The sequence below is a fragment of the Periplaneta americana genome, chromosome 3 (assembly GCF_040183065.1).
Source record: "Periplaneta americana isolate PAMFEO1 chromosome 3, P.americana_PAMFEO1_priV1, whole genome shotgun sequence".
Taxonomy (NCBI): domain Eukaryota; kingdom Metazoa; phylum Arthropoda; class Insecta; order Blattodea; family Blattidae; genus Periplaneta; species Periplaneta americana.
The window spans coordinates 21,833,995-21,855,128 of record NC_091119.1 but is presented as its reverse complement, the minus strand read 5'-3'; the positions used below and the strand labels follow the sequence as shown (position 1 = coordinate 21,855,128).

The window sequence follows — 21,134 nt, the reverse complement described above, 5'->3', positions numbered from 1 at the left end:
AAATTAAATTTAACAATAATTGTATATTACAGTATATTAAAACTTTTTTCAAATCCCTCAAATTCGGTTAATCTATCGATTAATCGATTAAATTCAAATAGTTAATCGATTAAATATTTTGATCTATCAACAGCATTAATCTTTACAAAATGATTTTGATACTGTAGGAGCTGGAGGAACTTGTAAATTTTTCTCGTTCTATAGAATACTCAGTAAGGGCTTCACAAATTTTGATGGAGAAGTTGAAGTTGTAATCACTATTCTAACCAATCTATTACAAATAATAAATACATTTTCCAAAGCTGAAATACTCATTCACTCAAAAGCAGCTGACGTACCTGTGACTGGAGTGTATATGGAAGTACTAGTCTCAATAGCAGGAGGCGCAGTTGTATATGTTGATGTAGTGTTTACACGAGACGATTTTTCATGTGGTTTGGAGTAAGTTGTGCTTGGTAGAGTCCAATTACTAAATTGTGAACTGGTGCTTGAAGTGTATTTGTGAGTACTAGTCTGAAAAGCAGGGGGAGTAGTTATATATGTTGATGTAGTGTTCACACGAGAAGATTTTTCATGTGGTTTTGAGTAAGTTGTGGGTGGTAGTGTCCAATTACTAAATTGTGAACTGTTGACTGAAGTGTATTTGGAAGTACTAGTCTCAATAGTAGGGAGAGCAGTTGTATATGTTGATGTAGTGTTTACAGGAGACGATTTTTCATGTGGTTTTGAGTAAGTTATGGTTGGTAGTGTCCAATTACTAAATTGTGAACTGGTGACTGAAGTGTATTTGGAAGTACTAGTCTCAATAATAGGGGGAGCAGTTGTATATGTTGATGTAGTGTTTACACGAGACGATTTTTCATGTGGTTTTGAGTAAGTTATGCTTGGTAGTGTCCAATTACTAAATTGTGAACTGGTGACTGAAGTGTATTTGGAAGTACTAGTCTCAATAATAGGGGGAGCAGTTGTATATGTTGATGTAGTGTTTACACGAGACGATTTTTCATGTGGTTTTGAGTAAGTTATGCTTGGTAGTGTCCAATTACTAAATTGTGAACTGGTGACTGAAGTGTATTTGGAAGTACTAGTCTGAAAAGCAGGGGGAGTAGTTGTATGAGTTGATGTAGTGTTTACAGGAGACGATTTTTCATGTGGTTTTGAGTAAGTTGTGCTTGGTAGTGTCCAATTACTAAATTGTGAACTGGTGACTGAAGTGTATTTGGAAGTACTAGTCTGAAAAGCAGGGGGAGTAGTTGTATATGTTGATGTAGTGTTCACACGAGACAATTTTTCATGTGGTTTTGAGTAAGTTGTGCTTGGTAGTGTCCAATTACTAAATTTTGAACTGGTGACTGAAGTGTATTTGGAAGTACTAGTCTGAAAAGCAGGGGGAGTAGTTGTATATGTTGATGTAGTGTTCACACGAGACAATTTTTCATGTGGTTTTGAGTAAGTTATGCTTGGTAGTGTCCAATTACTAAATTGTGAACTGGTGACTGAAGTGTATTTGGAAGTACTAGTCTGAAAAGCAGGGGGAGTAGTTGTATATGTTGATGTAGTGTTCACACGAGACAATTTTTCATGTGGTTTTGAGTAAGTTGTGCTTGGTAGTGTCCAATTACTAAATTTTGAACTGGTGACTGAAGTGTATTTGGAAGTACTAGTCTCAATAGCAGGGGGAGCAGATGTATATGTTGATGTAGTGTTTACACGAGACGATTTTTCATGTGGTTTTAAGTAAGTTGTGCTTGGTAGTGTCCAATTACTAAATTGTGAACTGGTGACTGAAGTGTATTTGGAAGTACTAGCCTCAAGAGTAGGGGGAGCAGTTGTATGTGTTGATGTAGAACTAGAGACTGAAGTGTATTTGGAAGTACTAGTCTCAATAGTAGGGGGAGCAGTTGTATGTGTTGATGTAGTGTTTACACGAGACGATTTTTCATGTGGTTTTGAGTAAGTTGTGCTTGGTAGTGTCCAATTACTAAATTGTGAACTGGTGACTGAAGTGTATTTGTAAGTACTAGTCTGAAAAGCAGGGGGAGTAGTTGTATATGTTGATGTAGTAGGGGGAGCAGTTGTATGTGTTGATGTAGAACTAGAGACTGAAGTGTATTTGGAAGTACTAGTCTCAATAGCAGGAGGAGCAGTTGTATATGTTGATGTAGTGTTTACACGAGACGATTTTTCATGTGGTTTTGAGTAAGTTATGCTTGGTAGTGTCCAATTACTAAATTGTGAACTGGTGACTGAAGTGTATTTGGAAGTACTAGCCTCAAGAGTAGGGGGAGCAGTTGTATGTGTTGATGTAGAACTAGAGACTGAAGTGTATTTGGAAGTACTAGTCTCAATAGCAGGAGGAGCAGTTGTATATGTTGATGTAGTGTTTACACGAGACGATTTTTCATGTGGTTTTGAGTAAGTTATGCTTGGTAGTGTCCAATTACTAAATTGTGAACTGGTGACTGAAGTGTATTTGGAAGTACTAGTCTCAATAATAGGGGGAGCAGTTGTATATGTTGATGTAGTGTTTACACGAGACGATTTTTCATGTGGTTTTGAGTAAGTTATGCTTGGTAGTGTCCAATTACTAAATTGTGAACTGGTGACTGAAGTGTATTTGGAAGTACTAGTCTCAATAGCAGGAGGAGCAGTTGTATATGTTGATGTAGTGTTTACACGAGACGATTTTTCATGTGGTTTTGAGTAAGTTATGCTTGGTAGTGTCCAATTACTAAATTGTGAACTGGTGACTGAAGTGTATTTGGAAGTACTAGTCTCAATAGCAGGAGGAGCAGTTGTATATGTTGATGTAGTGTTTACACGAGACGATTTTTCATGTGGTTTGGAGTAAGTTATGCTTGGTAGTGTCCAATTACCTAATTGTGAACTGATGACTGAAGTGTATTTGGAAGTACTAGTCTCAATAGTAGGGGGAGCAGTTGTACATGATGATGTAGTGTTTAGACGAGACGATTTTTCATGTAGTTTTGAGTAAGTTATGCTTGGTAGTGTCCAATTACTAAATTGTGAACTGGTGACTGAAGTGTATTTGGAAGTACTAGTCTCAATAGTAGGGGGAGCAGTTGTATATGTTGATGTAGTGTTTACAGGAGACGATTTTTCATGTGGTTTTGAGTAAGTTATGCTTGGTAGTGTCCAATTACTAAATTGTGAACTGGTGACTGAAGTGTATTTGGAAGTACTAGTCTCAATAGTAGGGGGAGCAGTTGTATATGTTGATGTAGTGTTTACAGGAGACGATTTTTCATGTGGTTTGGAGTAAGTTATGCTTGGTAGTGTCCAATTACCTAATTGTGAACTGATGACTGAAGTGTATTTGGAAGTACTAGTCTCAATAGTAGGGGGAGCAGTTGTACATGATGATGTAGTGTTTAGACGAGACGATTTTTCATGTAGTTTTGAGTAAGTTATGCTTGGTAGTGTCCAATTACCTAATTGTGAACTGGTGACTGAAGTGTATTTGGAAGTACTAGTCTCAATAGTAGGGGGAGCAGTTGTATATGTTGTTGTAGTGTTTACACGAGACAATTTTTCATGTAGTTTTGAGTAAGTTATGCTTGGTTTTGTCCAATTACTAAATTGTGAACTGTTGACTGAAGTGTATTTGGAAGTACTAGTCTGAAAAGCAGGGAGAGCAGTTGTATGAGTTGATGTAGTGTTTACAGGAGACGATTTTTCATGTGGTTTTGAGTAAGTTATGCTTGGTAGTGTCCAATTACTAAATTGTGAACTCGTGACTGAAGTGTATTTGGAAGTACCAGTCTTAGTAGCAGGAGGACAAGGATTAGTGTGTGATAAAGTAGTTTGTGTATCAGATGTTAAAGTTGATGGCAACGAAGTTGTACTTGGTAGTGTCCAGTTAGGATTTAGCGAACTGGTGTATGAAAGGTGTTTAGGTGTAGTGTGCTTAGTATGTTTTCGGGGAGTAGTACGTGGTGGCTGGGTGCCATATCGAGAAGTTGTTTGTTTCGATGTTGAATATACGTCATGTTGAATTGTATCAGTATGTGTATATTTTGTATTTGTTTTTGAAGGAGTTCTGGTTATTGTTTCTGGTTGTCTAGTCCAGTATGTAGAAGGCGGCTTTTGAGTGGCAGATGTTGTTCTCCTTTTTGTTGTTTCTTGTTTAATTGCATGTTTTAGTGTTGTAGTTCTTGATGACATTTTTGGCATGGAATGACTGTAGGTTGTATATTTGGAAACCCAAGATGTTTGTTCTGTGGGTTCTGGTTTGGGTGGAATTAGAGTAGTTTTCTTTGTAATATTAATCTGACATGCGAAGGGTTGTCTAATTGTACAGTTTAGTCCCATCAGTGTTGCTACATTATGGTATTTGCGATTTAAGTTCAAACACTGGTTTGTTTCATTTCTGACTGTGCTGCACCATGGAAGGAAAGTATGTTCATTTGTTCTGTTTTCTTGAGTGTCTGAAGGAAAAGGTATCTCTTCTCTTGTTGGTAGCCATTCCCAGTTATTCCCATTCAGATGACCACCGATCCATAAGCTGTTTATGTCTGAAATTTCAAATAAAGTTTTGATCTTAATATATACATATGAGTACTCATTCTATGTCTGACTTTCTCTTTCTCTCTGTCTCTCTTAAACTAAATTTTATTTCATAAATATTGGTTAAAGTTTTTTCTACTGAAATCTTATGTAAAAGTACCGGTAACTGAAGAATAATCCTCTAGCACATGACCAAAGACGAAGCAGCAGTTGAAAGTATATATCTCAAAAGATTTTTATCACATAAAACTAAATCCACTTTATACAGAATACTGATTAATTCCACGACTCTGTGTATTAGTTACAGCTTGTATCAAGTATAGCTTTTACAAAAAGTTAGAAACTTTTTCGCACATTTGCAATTTATATACAGTGAAACCTGTTCAAGACGGAAGTGACATGGTCCTAATTTTTTTTCCGTTGTGGACAGGTTTCTATATTATTCAGGTGTGACATTAAAATGGAATATTTTGTCATTCATATACATGAAAAACAAAATGGCATGCCGCAAACTGCAAGAAGTACAAAATATTCCACTTAACACTAATCACATTAAATCAGCTTTCTATCACTTATTACGTTGGTGAATCATCTTGATTAAAATCTCATTTTCTGTATAAATATTATCGTAACTCATTCATTAGTCATTAAACATTACTAAAGTTTACTAATCTCATTCTATTTAATATCTAACACTATACTCTAATACTGTACTGCATATCACTGCACGTTATTAATTAATTGGACTAGGAGCCATCTATTAGAAGCCTTGAATTCTGGTTTATTTAATTTCTTTCCCAGTTCAATAGCTTGTTTTGCAGAACAGATCCAGAAATTGGCTTGTTCTTTGAAAGGTCATGAAGAACCCACTTCCACATCAGTTCATTTATTTCCACATAAACAGTTGCTTTCTGGTTCCTTTTGTGTCACCAATATTGGCCACAAGCCACTCACTCATTATTATGATCTTTATTTTTTAAAGTGTCACACCTGAGTTTTCCACAACTGTACTGGTACTTCAATATTTTTTCACATAGACTTTGTTTCTAATTTTCCTTTATCTCGACAACTTTTACTTCATCACTTAATGTTAATGCCACATTTTATGCAACTTTTTTTTTTTTTTTAACCTGGAAATCACTACACTTGAGCTTTGTTTAGCTACGACATTATAAGGGTGTGAAGCATTGAAAATCTCTGAAGGGACTCGTCTGCCTAGTCAACAGGGTAATAAAATTTATGACCAACAGGCCAACACACCCTCGTACCCTCTAAAATTTTTCAAAGAAAATTTGTTTTTATCTTAGTGACCTACATATTTCGTATATTCCTTGAAATTACACGCTGTTTCAAAATATAGTTACAAAAATATGGTGTGTCCAAAATATTGTTTCCATTTTGAACAGTAGCAGACAGTTTCCATTTCCGCGTTGGACAGTTTCCGTTTTATTCAGGAAAAATTACACATAACACATACAAATTTCGCCGGGACCAATAAATTGTTCCGAAATAGACAGGATTCCGGATTATTCAGGTTCCGATTTGAACAGGTTTCACTGTATTAGCAAATTTTTCTTGATTTTTTTGCATGCGTTTAGCTACAATCGAGCTTTGAGCCTTCCAAATTTGTTCAATCATCTTGTAAGAATGTTTGAAAATCTGGTAACAATGATAGGACCTGATTCCTTTTTTCCGATTTGAAAATCAGACAACTGTTGAATTTGGACAAGGAAATTACTAACTAATGAATTTCCTGGACCCTCTCTATTCAGGGACAGGATTCAGGATTCTTTTATATATCATAAGTCTATGACATAAGCCTTCCAGTTTTAGTTTTCTCCCGATGTATCCATATGCAAATTTTTACAGTCTTTGAAAATTAATATTAATTTTAATATATTTAAAATTGTCTAAAAATAAAGCGCAAAAAGTGATTTACTTGAAATAAACTGCTGCAATTTAGATAAATTAATTATTACATACAGAATTAAGTCACTGCTTGAAAACTTTTTCAAACTAAAATCTTAGGGCTTTAAATATATCGTATGTATGTATATTAATTACAGTAAAACCCCGATAAGACGCTGTTCAAGGGACCGGGTGTAAAACGCGTATTAACCGGGAACGCGTATTAGGCGGATATACTAATTTTGACTTATATACAGTATCTATTAGCATTTTTCTTTATTGAAATACATCATTCATGAAAGGTAATACAGTATTACTCCATTATGTAATTACTGTTCTGTATGTCAAGGATATTTACAATATGTACTGTACTTAATTCTTTAGAGAAAAAAAAGCCATTTATAGTTGTTTGCCATGTGCGTGTACTCCAAGTCCTCGTGTTTACCACACTTCAGTTTCTGCGATTACATCCTCCCGACGTCACAGCTGTAGTGATTGAGTCGCGATTTTTTATTATCGTTCTTAATGTTGATGATAGGATTCCTAATGAATCAGGGAGTCTTTTCTGAGTAAGAGTACTGTTCTCATTGTACTTTCGTAAGATTTCCAATTTTTCCGACACAGAAAGGGCTTTTTGTTTAACACTCATTGTAATCACATTCACAGACACTTCAATACACAAAAGGACAACAAACTGCCCAGCAAAAATTCCCAGAATTTTATTACGGCCGAGTGAGGAATGCTGTTTGAGAGAGAGGGTTAGCAAGAGGTGAGGTATTGCAACTGCTTTAACTGCGCACATAAGGAGTCAAATAAGAGAGCGTAACAAGAGGGTGGGGTATACTAAGGTATGAAGTATGAAGGTTTAAATGAGCAGGTAAAGGGTCGAATACAAATACTTTTCAGGTAAATGGCACCAGTGAGTTCAATGATCAAGATGTTTCATTGCTGAAAATTACATCGAAAATATTCCACAAAAACAGCGTATTATGCGGGACTTAAGCGCAACAAACGGGGTATTTTATAAAGACGTTAGCCCTATATATGAAATGTGCAGGGACCGGACAAAAAAAGTGTATTACACGGGATAGCGTAATAAGGGGGCGCGTTTTATCGAGGTTTTACTGTAGTTTGTAAAATTAATGTAATCTTAGATGTTACGGAAACAGAACAACAAGAAAACTTTATTTTTTTTTATGACTACTGTTACGTATAGAAGTGTGACTTCAATTGAAAAGTCATTCACACAGTTTAATATATTATGGTTCAAAGACATCTACACAAAATCTATATATATAATTTGAACTGGTAATGGAAATTACGGGAAAACGGCTGAACGGATTTTAATAAATGGCCCCTTATTTTGAAGCTTGGAACCCAAAGTTTTTCGGAAAAGTAATAGTTTTCAGTCAAATGTCAATTTTCCTACATAATTTTCCTATTTTTAAAAATCCATCTGTTGTCAGTTTTGAGAACCAATTTTATCGAATCACGGCCGACTTGATTGAATTTCAGAACAAAACACACACTACAATAAACAATAGGCTATTACACGAAGGCCATGACCTGCAGGATTCCCGACATATTTAGAGCTCAATTCAATTTGTTATTAAAAACTGATTCTGCAGTGTATAATAATTTTCTGAGTACAGCTGTGTATTGGATATTCAAATCTACGAAACTTGAGGTGGATTGATGACATTATTATCATTAGAAATTAATTATTATTATAGTTAATATCATGATGCATCTATTTTTCATTAATTGTACATAATATTGATGCTATATTGATGACATGAAAGTGAAACGTTTTGAGGTTATGTAAGTAAATGTAGAGAATATTTTAATTTAGATCTTCATTTCTATAATTTACTGAATGGCTGCTATATATAACTACAAAACTTAAGATAATAATATTGTTATTAAAAATCAAATATTTTTATACTTATTAACCCAGTGGGGTTGGGTCTTTTTCATATACTTAATGGCGGTGTAGTGTAGATATTGATGTGTCATTGTCTTCAGTATTGGCTCGAGAGAGCGCAAAAATTACAGTTCCTAAGGAAAATATATAAAAAGGTATTACTTAGTGATAATATAAGAGGCCTAGAAAATTTTGTAGTCTCCAGATCATTTCTGCAAGATCTCTTAGTAGGATAAAATGATTTTACGCTCTACATTTCAAGTTCTACATGCAGCAGCTATACGAAAATGCTATTGTTCGAAAGCTTAGCAAACCTGACATTTTTTTTACTTTTGCCTACAATCCACAATGACCTGAAATAGCTACTGCTATCGTCCTGACATTGATACTTGCGTTTTCGCGTTGAAACTCAAAAACTGATGTTGGATAGGTTCAAGAGAAAGTATTTGGCCTAAAAAAAATCCATTCAGAGGGAGTATGTTTCATTATTATGGAAGCAAATAACTATTAAAAAGACAAGTATTCTTCATTGAAAATAAATCTGAACAATTTTTATTTGAACGTCTAACGAACTTAGTTTGCACCAGCATTTGCTGCACAAGCCACTAGTACTTTATAAAGTTAACATAGTTTAAGCTTTCACGAAAATAAATAAAATAAAAAGACTATTTTTTTCTGTAAAAACGCTAATTTTCTTTAGGTGGAATTACAAAAGTATCACATTTCGCCTTCTCTGATCGTGGATCACTTCACAAGGCATTTTTGTAAGTCGCAGTTTCCTGAGCCACTCTTCCTCCAAAATTCATCAATGTGCACTATGTTGTTTGTACTTACCCAGTTCATAATCACCCATAGCAGAAATAATCAATTCTAAATCTTCTTCTGTTTCTATGATTACAAGTTGTCCATGAATTCCAATGCAATATTCATATGCTTCTGTCCAAGATTTATGCTCTCCAAATACAACAATTGTGTAATTAAGCATTTCAATTTCTACTTTTTCTGTATCTGTAATAAGAAAACGTAATTTATTACTATTGAAGGATTAGATTCTTATAATTGATTACAATGACTGCGATACTTTTATTGTAAGACACACAAAATTTAAGAAATTATTGCAGTTTCTTTATACCATACATAGTAATTATCAGCAACTATAGTACAGTAGCATAATTTATTTGCTCTTTGTTTTCTTCATACATTTAAACAAAGAAAACTGTCTAGCCTTCGAATAAATAATTGGCCAAGCGAGAGATGAATCGCATTAAGGAATTACAGTTTATAATTATCAGGTCTTGGTCTAGGCTCACCGAGTCACCAGACTGAAGTTTTGGAATGCACGGAGTATAAATGACGTCATGACCCGTGGGGTAGGGTGACACTGCGAGAATAATATTGGTTTCGCAACAAAGTGCATAACCATTGCTGCTTGGCATGGGTCCAAGCGATCACTAGGCTTTATGTTCTTGACATCCTGTGAGTAAGCAAGTATATATTTTATCTTATTTACCAAATATTTTCACTCGGTAAAAAAGAAAGAGAATTCAATATCCAATACAATGGCCAACACCTTCCTAGCACTTATGAATCCAAATATCTTGGAGTTATTTTCGATAGTAAGTTAACATGGAGAAACCATTCGAAATACATTTCTGAAAAAGCTTGCAAAAGATTCTCCCTTCTAAAAAGACTAGCAGGAAAGAAATGGGGATGCTCTAGGAATACTTTGAACACTACATACAAAATGTTTATACAGCCAGTGCTGACATACTGCGGAGAAATTTTGATTACTTCACCTTTCATAAACGACATAGAATATGTTCAAAACCAAGCTCTCAGACTCATTACTGGTGGAATCAAAACAACTCCAATAGATTCTATGAGATTTCTCACTAACATTAACAGCATCAAAATGACAATAGAAGAAAAAGCACTGATTCAACATGAAAAACTTATCATATTACCAGGAAATAATTGGCATTCATACAATTCTCTCTGTAGATTGAAAACTCAAAAAAGTTTCATATCCATTGTTCAAGAATTAAAACAGAAAATCAATATCCCGAATTTAAAAGAAAACTTACAAATTAAACCAAATCCCTTAACTCTATTAAATATAGAATATAATCTAAATTTAACAGAAGAAATACTGAAATCAGAAGTAAACACGGAAATACTGAAACAATTGTCTTTAGAGACAATTAATATTAGGTACCCTCCACAAAACTGACTTCATTTATACACTGACGGATCCCTGATCTCCAGAGAACAAGGTGCAGGTGTTACGTGCTGTCTCTTCTCACTTTATAGATCTCTTGGATATGGAACAACAAGTTTTGATGTGAAATCATTGCAATAAGGGAAAGTCTCAGGAATCTTCTATGCCACATCAATAAATTTAGGAATGCAGTTATATTGTCAGACTCCAAAGCAGCTATTCTATCAATAGTCTCTAAACACACACCTTCATCTCAAACAGCAGAAATAACTAAAATGCTCTCTCAATTAATATCACTCAATAAAAGAATTGTATTCCAATGGATACCATCCCATTGTGGAATCCTGTGAAATGAGAATGAGGATGCTTTAGCAAAGAAGGGCAGCATTGCTACTTACAGACCTGTTACTAAATCTACTAAATCTCTGTGAAAAGATTTATTAAATCTACATACTTAGACTTCAACAAACAAAATTTAATAACACAATCCCAAGGGAAAAAATAGAACTTTCTGCATCAAAATCCACAGTTAATTCCCGATTTACCACGAAAATCGTCTGTAGCTGCATTTAGATTGGCAACAGGCCATGATTGTTTGGCCAAACACCTGCATAGAATTGGAATATATCAGTCCCCTAACTGTCCATTGTGCAACTCAAACCAAGAAATGGATTCGGAACATCTCAAAATCTGTGCTTCAGTGGCTGACCATGATAATATCTTTGAAAAATATTGGAGTGCAAGAGGTCAAATGACTTCATTGTCAAATGCCTGGCATTAGAAAACAACAACAACAACAACAACATTAAGGAATTACAGTTTATAATTATCAGGTCTCGGTCTAGTCTCACCGAGTCACCAGACTGAAGTTTTGGAATGCACGGAGTATAAATGACGTCATGACCCATGCGGTGCGGTGACACTGCGAGAATAATGTTGGTTTCGCAACAAAGTGCATAACCATCTTTCTTATTGCTGCTTGGTGTGGGTCCATGCGATCATTAGGCTATGTGTTCTTGACATCCTGTGAGTAAGCAAGTATATACTTACTTACTTACTAACTTACTGGCTTTTAAGGAACCCGGAGGTTCATTGCCGCCCTCACATAAGCCCGCCATCGGTCCCTATCCTGAGCAAGATTAATCCAGTCTCTATCATCATATCCCAACTCCCTCAAATCCATTTTTATATTATCTTCCCATCTACGTCTCGGCCTCCCCAAAGGTCTTTTCCCTCCGGCCTCCCAACTAACACTCTATATGCATTTCTGGATTCGCCAATACGTGCTACATGCCCTGCCCATCTCATACGTCTGGATTTAATATTCCTAATTATGTCAGGTGAAGAATACAATGCGTGCTGTCCTGTGTTGTGTAACTTTCTCCATTCTCCTGTAACTTCATCCCTCTTAGCCCCAAATATTTTCTTAAGCACCTAATTCTCAAACACCCTTAACCTATGTTCCTCTCTGAAAGTGAGAGTCCAAGTTTCACAACCATAAAGAACAACCGGTAATATAACTGTTTTATAAATTCTAACTTTCAGATTTTTTGACAGCAGACTGGATGATAAAAGCTTCTCAACCGAATACTAACAGGCATTTTTCATATTTATTCTGTGTTTAATTTCCTCCCGAGTATCATTTATATTTGTTACTGTTGCTCCCAGGTATTTGAATTTTTCCACCTCTTCAAAAGATAAATTTCCGATTTTTATATTTCCATTTCGTACAATATTCTCGTCACGAGACATAATAAGCAAGTATATATATTTTATCGTATTCAATTCATTTAATTATTTATGTATCCATATTCGTGTTTGTGTTAATTTTGCTGTTTTGTAATTCACAGCATTGAAGAACATGTAGAAAATTAAGAGCACCAAGAATTTCCTTCAGGACAAACTTACAGAGAAGCTCGTAAAGGAATATTTTCTTATTAAAGGAAAACCCTGCATTTTAAAATTTGTGCGAAAGATATATAAGGACAAACAGAATTCGATTCTTCAAAAAGCACTGTAATAGCAAAAGACACTTGGAAAATATTGAATTTCACACTCAAAACAGACCTTCAACATCAAAATCAAACACAGAAAATCAAATTATGAAGAATGGATAGAACAGAGAAAAATTCTGACATCAGGATTCGAACCCGGGTTTTCAGCTCTATGTGGTGACGCTTATCCACTAAGCCACACTGGATTTCAGTTCCGATGCCAGATCGAATCCTCTCAGTTTAAGTTCTACCTCTCAGTTTTCCCTTTGGTGGCCTACCCTCATGTACTGTGTCACTGAATATGTGACAGTGGCACAATGTCCAATGCACTATGTACAGAGGTGCACTCATTACGAGTGACTATAACAGAAAATCAAAACAAATTTAATCGAGATTTGTGTACAATGTTAGTATATGCCAACATCCTTTCTCAACAAGGTCGAAAATAAATATTTAAAATCGTTTCTTGAAAATAAAACTTATTTTGAATTAAAATAGGAGATGTTTTTCTTTTGATACATTGCGAATGTCCTTGTAATTCTGTGTAATGATTGTGAAGAAATGTACTTATCTTCTCACACACATAAATAATTATTTTATCTTCTTTGTTCTATATACACTTTTAACACTTATATAATCACCAGGGACCGGATTTTTATGTATTATCAAGGTGTGAAATATGTACATATTTATGTAAGAAAAATAAGCTGAATATGTACCAAAATATGTAAAATCATGAAAATATTTAATATCAATATATGGCAGGTATAGGATAGGTAAGACTCTCCAGTTGTGATTTCATAGAGCACCCAATTTTTTACCGCATGCTTGACACATTACTATTTTTCCATCTGTAGTGAAAGCTTCGTCCATCGCAATCCATGATTTTATTTTTATCGTTAGGGTTGAAAATACAGGGGCCATTTTAGTTAGTTAAAAGCAGTAGATAAACTCACTTGCACTTTATACTTAAGTACTAAAACTAGATAACTGAGTGAAATGAATGACACAACAGTATTGCAAGCACTGTTTCGCTTTACTGGATTAGGAGAAAATAAGAGATGTGAGACACATGCATTTTAGCTGCTCCCTGTAAGAAACAAAGTACCTACTAAAACCTCAAACTATAGGCATTTACAAACTGTTGTTCGAAAAGTGACATTCCTGTCTCATTCAGAAAGATAGGATTATTCCAGCCGAGAACCATACTTGCTAATTCCTCAGAAAATCCCATTTCCGTATAGGTCTACTAAATTTAAAGTACGGTATATAGGTCAAGCAATAACCTGAAAAACTATTTATTTTAATCTTCCAACATACTTCCAGTTTGTTCCTTCACTCCAGCTTCTTTTCAAAATTCGGCTACTTTATTGCGCCTCATGTCAGACTTGACACGGGTTTTCCCTGGAAGGATTAGGAAGAGGGTGGGTAAGGTTGCAAATTGCATGGGAACGGCTTGTTAAGACATATGCAGAACAATTATATCCCTTCTTGGGTAAGTAAAAAGGTTTTTTTAAATCTGTATATTTCAAATTGTAAACTTCCCCAGCAGAAGTTTTTTTTTTTTTTTTTTTCCTTTTAGTGAAGTAGAAATAAATAAAACCCCTAAATAGGTATATTTATGTAATACCAAGCCATAATATGTAATGTGGGGTAAATATGTAAAAATATGTAGTATCAAATTTTAATATATTAATGGTAATTACAAGATTCGCAAAGATTTGTTATTTATATACGATTAGGTTGAGAGGAATATAATATGTAATTACATAAAAATCCGGTCCCTAATAATCACTGATTAACTCGCAACTTCTTTACTATGTTAACTTTTTAGGAAATTACCTGGCTGGCTAGTTTCGAAATGTTATCCTTCATTGTCTAAAGCCTAGTGAAGATACGGCACTATCTTCTGGTTTCCTGTTGTGTGGGGTGTATTCATGATTGTGTCGAAAAAAGATGTGTGTTTTGAAATAGAGTTGAGTGTTCAGGATGTGCTGGGGGTGTGTTTTTGTATGTTTGTAAATTTCGTATTGTTCTGGAGTGTCAACTGTCATTATTTTTAATATGACTCTGGTATAGAATACTTACAGGCTTCACAAACGAATCCTCGTCTTGATTTACATCTTGAGTTCACGAATAAAGGATTTCTGCACTTATGAACGTCAAGTTTCAAGCAGTTTGATGATATTGTATTACTTTTTACGTTCCATGGCGGAAAATTATCAATACTTTCATCTCGTGGAATGTCTTCTGAAGAGGCTGTCCATTTCCATTGGCCTTCATTCAGATTATCTCCTCCAAGCCAAACTTCTTCCATTCCTAATTTAGAATAACGTATTTTAATTAGAAATAAAATATAAACAATATATGAATCAAGAAAGTAAAAAGAATGACAGAAATAACTGTTGAAAATTTTTACTTTCTCATACGAAGTATAAATAAATGAGAAAATATTGCGGTACTGCAAAATATCTATTTTTTTAGATTTTTACGGAATTATACATTTCCAGCATTGATATCAGACAATTCTTTTTTGTGGTATTCATACGGAAGAATGAACCTATCAATGTCTTTGCCGTACACGTATTACAGCAAAGAAGAACTTTCTAACCAATAATGTGTTATGAGAAACAGCAGTTTCCATGTAGGTGTGCCAAAAAAGTGTAACATATGTCCCGTTAAAAGAACCCTCTTGCAACAGAAAATAATATCCAAGCACATTCCCCAAAGCAATAAAGAAACGCTTACTTGGGTAAACCTGATGTATTCCATAACTGATCGCCTCTAATTCTTCCCTATTGGGAACGATGGCCAACCTCATTTCTTGTCTTCGGCAAAATGCAAGAGCTTCAATCCACGTGTACTTTGCGTTGTAGATCAAGTATGTTCTGTTGTTTGTCACATTTATTGCCAATTGAGGTAATGTTTCTTGTACTGTGAATATCAATTTAATCAAATTAAAACATACGAAATGACTTACTTCAACTACAATATTAAAGCAATTTACAGTTATATCAAACTTATTTACTTCAAGATAGTATAGTCAAAAAACGCGCTGCTAAACCAACACCAGAGCGTCAAAAACTCGCCGCTAACACAACCCTAGAGCGTCAAAAACGCTCTGCTAACCTAACAAAAGTAAAAAACGCGCCGCCAAAACCAACTCTACAGCGTCAAAAACTCGCCGCTAACCCAGACTTAGAGCATCAAAATCTCTCCGCTAACCTAACAATAGAGCGTCGAAAGGTAGCCGCAAACCAAAAAGTAGAGCGTCAAAAACGCGCTGCTAGTCCTATACTAGAGCGTCAAAAACGCTCCGACAACTCAAAGCTAGAGCGTCAAAAACGCGCCGCTAAACCAAACCTAGAGCTTTAAAAGTGCTCCGCTAACCGAACACTAGAGCGTCAAAAACGCGCCGCTATCTCAACTCTAGAGTGTCAAAAACGCTCTGCTAACCTAACAATACAGCGTCAAAGACACGCCCATATACAAACAAGAACGTCAAAAACCAACTCTACAGCGTCAAAAACTCGCCGCTAACCCAGACTTAGAGCATCAAAATCTCTCCGCTAACCTAACAATACAGCGTCGAAAGGTCGCCGCAAACCAAAAAGTAGAGCGTCAAAAACGCGCCGCTCTTCCTATACTAGAGCGTCAAAAACGCTCCGAAAACACAAAGATTGAGCGTCAAAAAACGCGCCGCTAAACCAAACTTAGAGCGTCAAAAAAGCTCACCTAACATAACAATAGAGCGTCAAAGGCACGCCGATATACAAACTAGAACGTCAAAAACGCGCCGCTAAACCAAATCTACAGCGTCAAAAACTCGCCGCTAACACTGACTTAGAGCATCAAAATCTCTCCGCTAACCTTACAATAGAGCGTCGAAAGGTCGCCGCAAACCAAAAAGTAGAGCGTCAAAAACGCGCCGCTAATCCAACACTAGAGCGTCAAAAACGCTCAGATAACCCAACACTAGAGCGTCAAAAACGCGCCGCTAACTCAACCCTAGGGCATCAAAAACGCTGTGCTAACCTAACAATAGAGCGTTAAAGGCACGCCATTATACAAACCAGAGCATCAAAAAAGCGCCGCTAACCCAACTCTAGACCGTTCAAAAACGCGTCGCTAACCCAAATGTAGAGCGTCAAAAACGCTCCTGTAACGCAACACAAGAGTGTGAAAAACGAGCCCATAATACGAACCTAGAGAGTCAAAAACGCTTCGCTAACCTATCAATAGAGCGTCAAATGCGCGCCACTAACCAAACTATAGCGTAAAAACGCGCCGCTAACCCAACTTTCAGACCGTCAAAAACGCGTCGCTAACCCAAACATAGAACGTCAAAAACGCTCCTGTAACGCAACACTATAGCGTCAAAAACGCTCCCATAATACGAACCTAGAGAGTCAAAAACGCTCCACTAACCTATCAATAAAGTGTTAAATGCGCGCCGCTAACCAAACTAGAGCGTAAAAACGTGTCGCTAACCCAACTTTAGAACGTCAAAAACGCGCTGATAACCCAACCCTAGAGCGTCAAATACGTTCTGCTAACCTAAGAATAGAGCGTTAAAAGGGTGACGCTCACCAAATTAGAGCGTGAAAAACGCGCCGCTAATCTAACACTAGAGCGTCAAAAACGCTCCGCTAACATAACAATCGAGCGTCAAAAGCGCACCACTAAACAAACTAGCGCGTCAAAAAAGCACCGCTAACCCAACTCTAGAGCGTCAGAAACGCGCCGATAACCCAACCTTACAGCGTCAATACCGCTCCGCTAACCTTACAATCGAGCGTCAAAAGCGCTTTTGACGCTATAGTGTTATATTTGCGGAGCGTTTTTGACGCTCTAGATTTGGGTTATCGGCGCGTTTTTTTACGGTTTATTGTTGCGTTAGCGAAGCGATTTTGACGCTCTAGGTTTGGGTTAGCGGCGCGTGTTTGACGCACCAGAGTTAAGTTAGCGGCGCGTGTTTGACGCTCTAGTCTAGTTAGCGGCGCGCATTTCACGCTCTGTTATGTTAGCGGAGCGTTTTTGACGCTCTAGGTTTGTGTTATTGGCGCGTAATTGACGGTCTAGTGTTGGTTTATCGGCGCGCTTTTGACGCTCTAGTGTTCGCTCGATGGCACGTGACCTACTTTCGCTCGATTGCAAGTGACCTACTTTCTCTCGATGGCAAGTGACCTATTTTCGCTAGATGGCATGTGACCTAATTTCGCTCGATGGCAAGTGACCTACCTACTGGTAAACTATCTGAGGAAGCCCAGGAAGCGAGGAACAAAGATAATAGACTTTTCAGGAAGTCTTCACAAGTACATCAGGAAAAGAAACTAATGTCTACAGTATCTTTTGCTGAGGCTACTTATTTCTTTCGACCCTTATATCATCAACAGCTTTAGGAAATTAAGGAGAGAAAATCGCGGTCGATTTCAAGAGAAGTGCTGCAGTTATTCTCCGAGCCTCCATTACTCGGTGCTGCCGAAGGAGAGACTAGCAGCGAGGCTAAAGATTCTAATGGCCATGCATCTGACTTCGGAACGAATATTATATGTAGCAATATTCCTTCTTACTCTTTCAATTTTAAGCGTATTCCACATTATGTACTTTAATTTATTTTTAAATTCAAATCTATTTTTTTATAACATTGCTAATTTTATTTGCAAAACTGGTTGCTATTTCCATTTTCGTTATTGAAAACTTATTCACTCCAATAATTGAAAGTACATACCAAATTTTATGAAAATTGATCGACTAGTTTTCGAAAAATAATTTTTGGCCGGCTAGACTCTCTAAATTACATACAAGTGTGGGAAGGTAGAATTCGAGGTTTCATAACTATTGCTGCAGAACATTCTTGTTTATATTATATTACGATGGATTACGTACTTCCATTTTGAAGTTGTATTAATTAGAATATTCTAGAATCACCTGCAATCGAAGTTCGAAATTAAAAAGTACGAAAGCCATGAGCTATCCTCGAGAGATCCGCGTATTATAAATATTTGTTTCTTCACTCAGACGCATGGTATGAATTAATGTATCAATTAGTCCACCTAACCTAGGTATATTTATTATTCTAGCTGTTCTCAATCGTTACTTAAACCAAAATACAAGCGCTGCGAGCTAGAGAACTTCAATGACGAAAAGTATTGCGTGTCCGCCTCTAGTCGTGTTGTGCGTGATGCCTAAAACAATTTACGAACGACTTAAGTCAGACACCCTGTATATGTTAAATCCTGACACATTTTTCAAATTTGAAAAGTCAGAAGGTAAAAGTTTTTAAGCAGAAAATGTGAATAACTAGGAAATTAAAATGTATAACAGTTGCCAAAGTAGATAGAAGTTCAGTCAGGTATAAACAACTATGGCGATTCAAGGCTGCTTGACGTTCGGGACTTCGGGAGTGATCAGTCTCGACGTCTCGAAACACTCACAAGCAGTCTTTACGTCAACGACGCGACGTACAGAACATTGTCGTGCGGGTTTTCGGCTTTGCGGGCGCTGTTAGTCTTGCTTTCTCGATCGTTGTTCATCTCTAATATATCTATATATACTGCGTGTTCTATACTATATATTTCAAAGTGTTACATGACGTCACTGTTGTGAGTCAGCGATTTGAAGCGCGTTTCAGCTTTTATGTCAGAGAAGTTGCCTATTAATCAAGGCGTTCAATCTGAACTTGAGAACGTATACGGTATAACTTGAACGTCGTAGCAACAGATGGCGGTCTGTACGGTCTGTGTGCTACCATAACCTCTTTCGAACTGTGTTTTGCGCCGGCAAGTCGTACGCAGGCTATTTGTTATCATAGTTGCGTACCGCAACATTCCACAACACAAATCAAATGCTCCGTGTCCATGTTGACCGTCGAAGTTAATGTCAACAAATACGTAAGTAATCGTCTTAACCCTCTCCCCATATCCCGACAGTAAGAAAAAAACTCACCTCAGTACGTATTTCCAAACAGTTCACATTCCTGACACTACCGGCGTTACCGTACGTATCGGTAAGTTCTCTTCTGAATGAACGCCGTACTTGCTAGGCAACTTCTCTAGCACATAGGTAATACGTCTCTGCGGAAGTGTAGGAAGAGTGCACGAGGGCAGAGGAGAGAGGGGAGAGGAGAGAGGAGAGAATATTTTCATAACTCTAACCTACAATCCACAATAACCTGAAATAGCTATTGCTTCACTCCCACATGTAAAACCGCGTGATCGTTCTGACATTGTTACTTGCGTTTTCGCATTGGAACTCAAGAACTGAAGATATATAGGTTAAATAAAAAGTATTTAGCATGAAGAAAACCATTCAGAGGGGTAGGCCTATGTTTCATTATTATGGAAGCAAATAACTTCCAAAATGTCTGGTATTCTTCATTGGAAATAAATTTGAAAAAATTTAATTTGAACTTCTAATGAACTTAGTTAGCAGCATTTGCTGCACAAGCCACAGAAAATACAATATTATATGAATGAATGAATGAATAAATATATATAAATAAATACACTAATAAATAAATAAGTAGCCTAAAGAAAGAAATGAGTGAGTGAGGTTATGAAGAAATGAAAGAATGAATGAGTGAATGAATGAATGAATGAATGAATGAATGAATGAATGAATGAATGAATGGATGGATAAATAAAGGATTAAATAAACAAATAAAAAAAATAAACATTACCCTACTGTCTACAGAAATATGCTAAACATTTGTGCCATTTTCAAGGCGTTAAATAATATTTACATTGTCAAAATACTCAGACTTGAAAGTGTTTGTGACACGATGCCTTATCGGTATGCGAGGGCATGAATTATCGTCACAACAGATCACGTTGTACTGTTTTCTTTCTTTAGACTCAAACGCATTCTACTAAATCGACGGAGCAGTGTATTATGTTCTTTGCTTCATGCGTCAGTTATAAATGAATGGCATATTGTAAATGTACAGGGACATCATTTTATTTTTACTAACATTTCTGATATTAACCGGGCTATACCTTTCAATCATCGGTTGCTATCCCCTTCCACGACTGGAGTTCGATGGCGTAATATACAAACAAATCACTTTACTAGGTATAGGAGGGAAGAAAAGTAATTCATCCATTTACGTAAACTAGGAAATGTCACGCTTTTAAGTTTGATAATTTTCATTAGGTTTTTGTTTAATCAAAATACAGTACAGTATTAAAAACGAGTGTTTTTACTCACGAACTGAGCTGTCCATACGGACGTATTCATTATGCAGTGTATATTATACTATCTACAGCACATTAGCGTACAATATAGAGAATGAAGTTAAATTGAAAAATAATCATAATATGGATATTTAAACACATTTTTCAAAATGGTGGCGATTCATTTCGATACAGGCTTCAGTTCTAATGTATCTAATTCCAATTACCAGTTTCGTCCTTCGTACTAGTAACTCATGTTGAAATAATTCTGTACCTACTCTGTAAAAGAGTACCTTACGTACTGTAAATTCAATCTTCACTTCTGCTCAATCCGAAAAGATAAAATTACTCAGACATGCTATCTACTGTCCGTCCAAGTGGTTATGTCG

The 21,134-nt window shown here is 36.2% G+C and overlaps 1 protein-coding gene across 1 annotated transcript in view; it reads right to left on the bottom strand.

Annotated features, from left to right (window-relative positions):
- LOC138695822 (uncharacterized) overlaps window positions 1-21,134 on the bottom strand; it is a 40,716-nt gene that overhangs the window by 2,105 nt on the left and 17,477 nt on the right. Inside the window, exons 5-8 of the mRNA XM_069820075.1 lie at window positions 15,320-15,505; window positions 14,660-14,890; window positions 9,194-9,367; window positions 339-4,535 (exon numbers count right to left, since the gene is read on the bottom strand). Coding sequence (XP_069676176.1) covers window positions 339-4,535; window positions 9,194-9,367; window positions 14,660-14,890; window positions 15,320-15,505 — 4,788 coding nt within the window. The remainder of the gene's footprint in view (window positions 1-338; window positions 4,536-9,193; window positions 9,368-14,659; window positions 14,891-15,319; window positions 15,506-21,134) is intronic.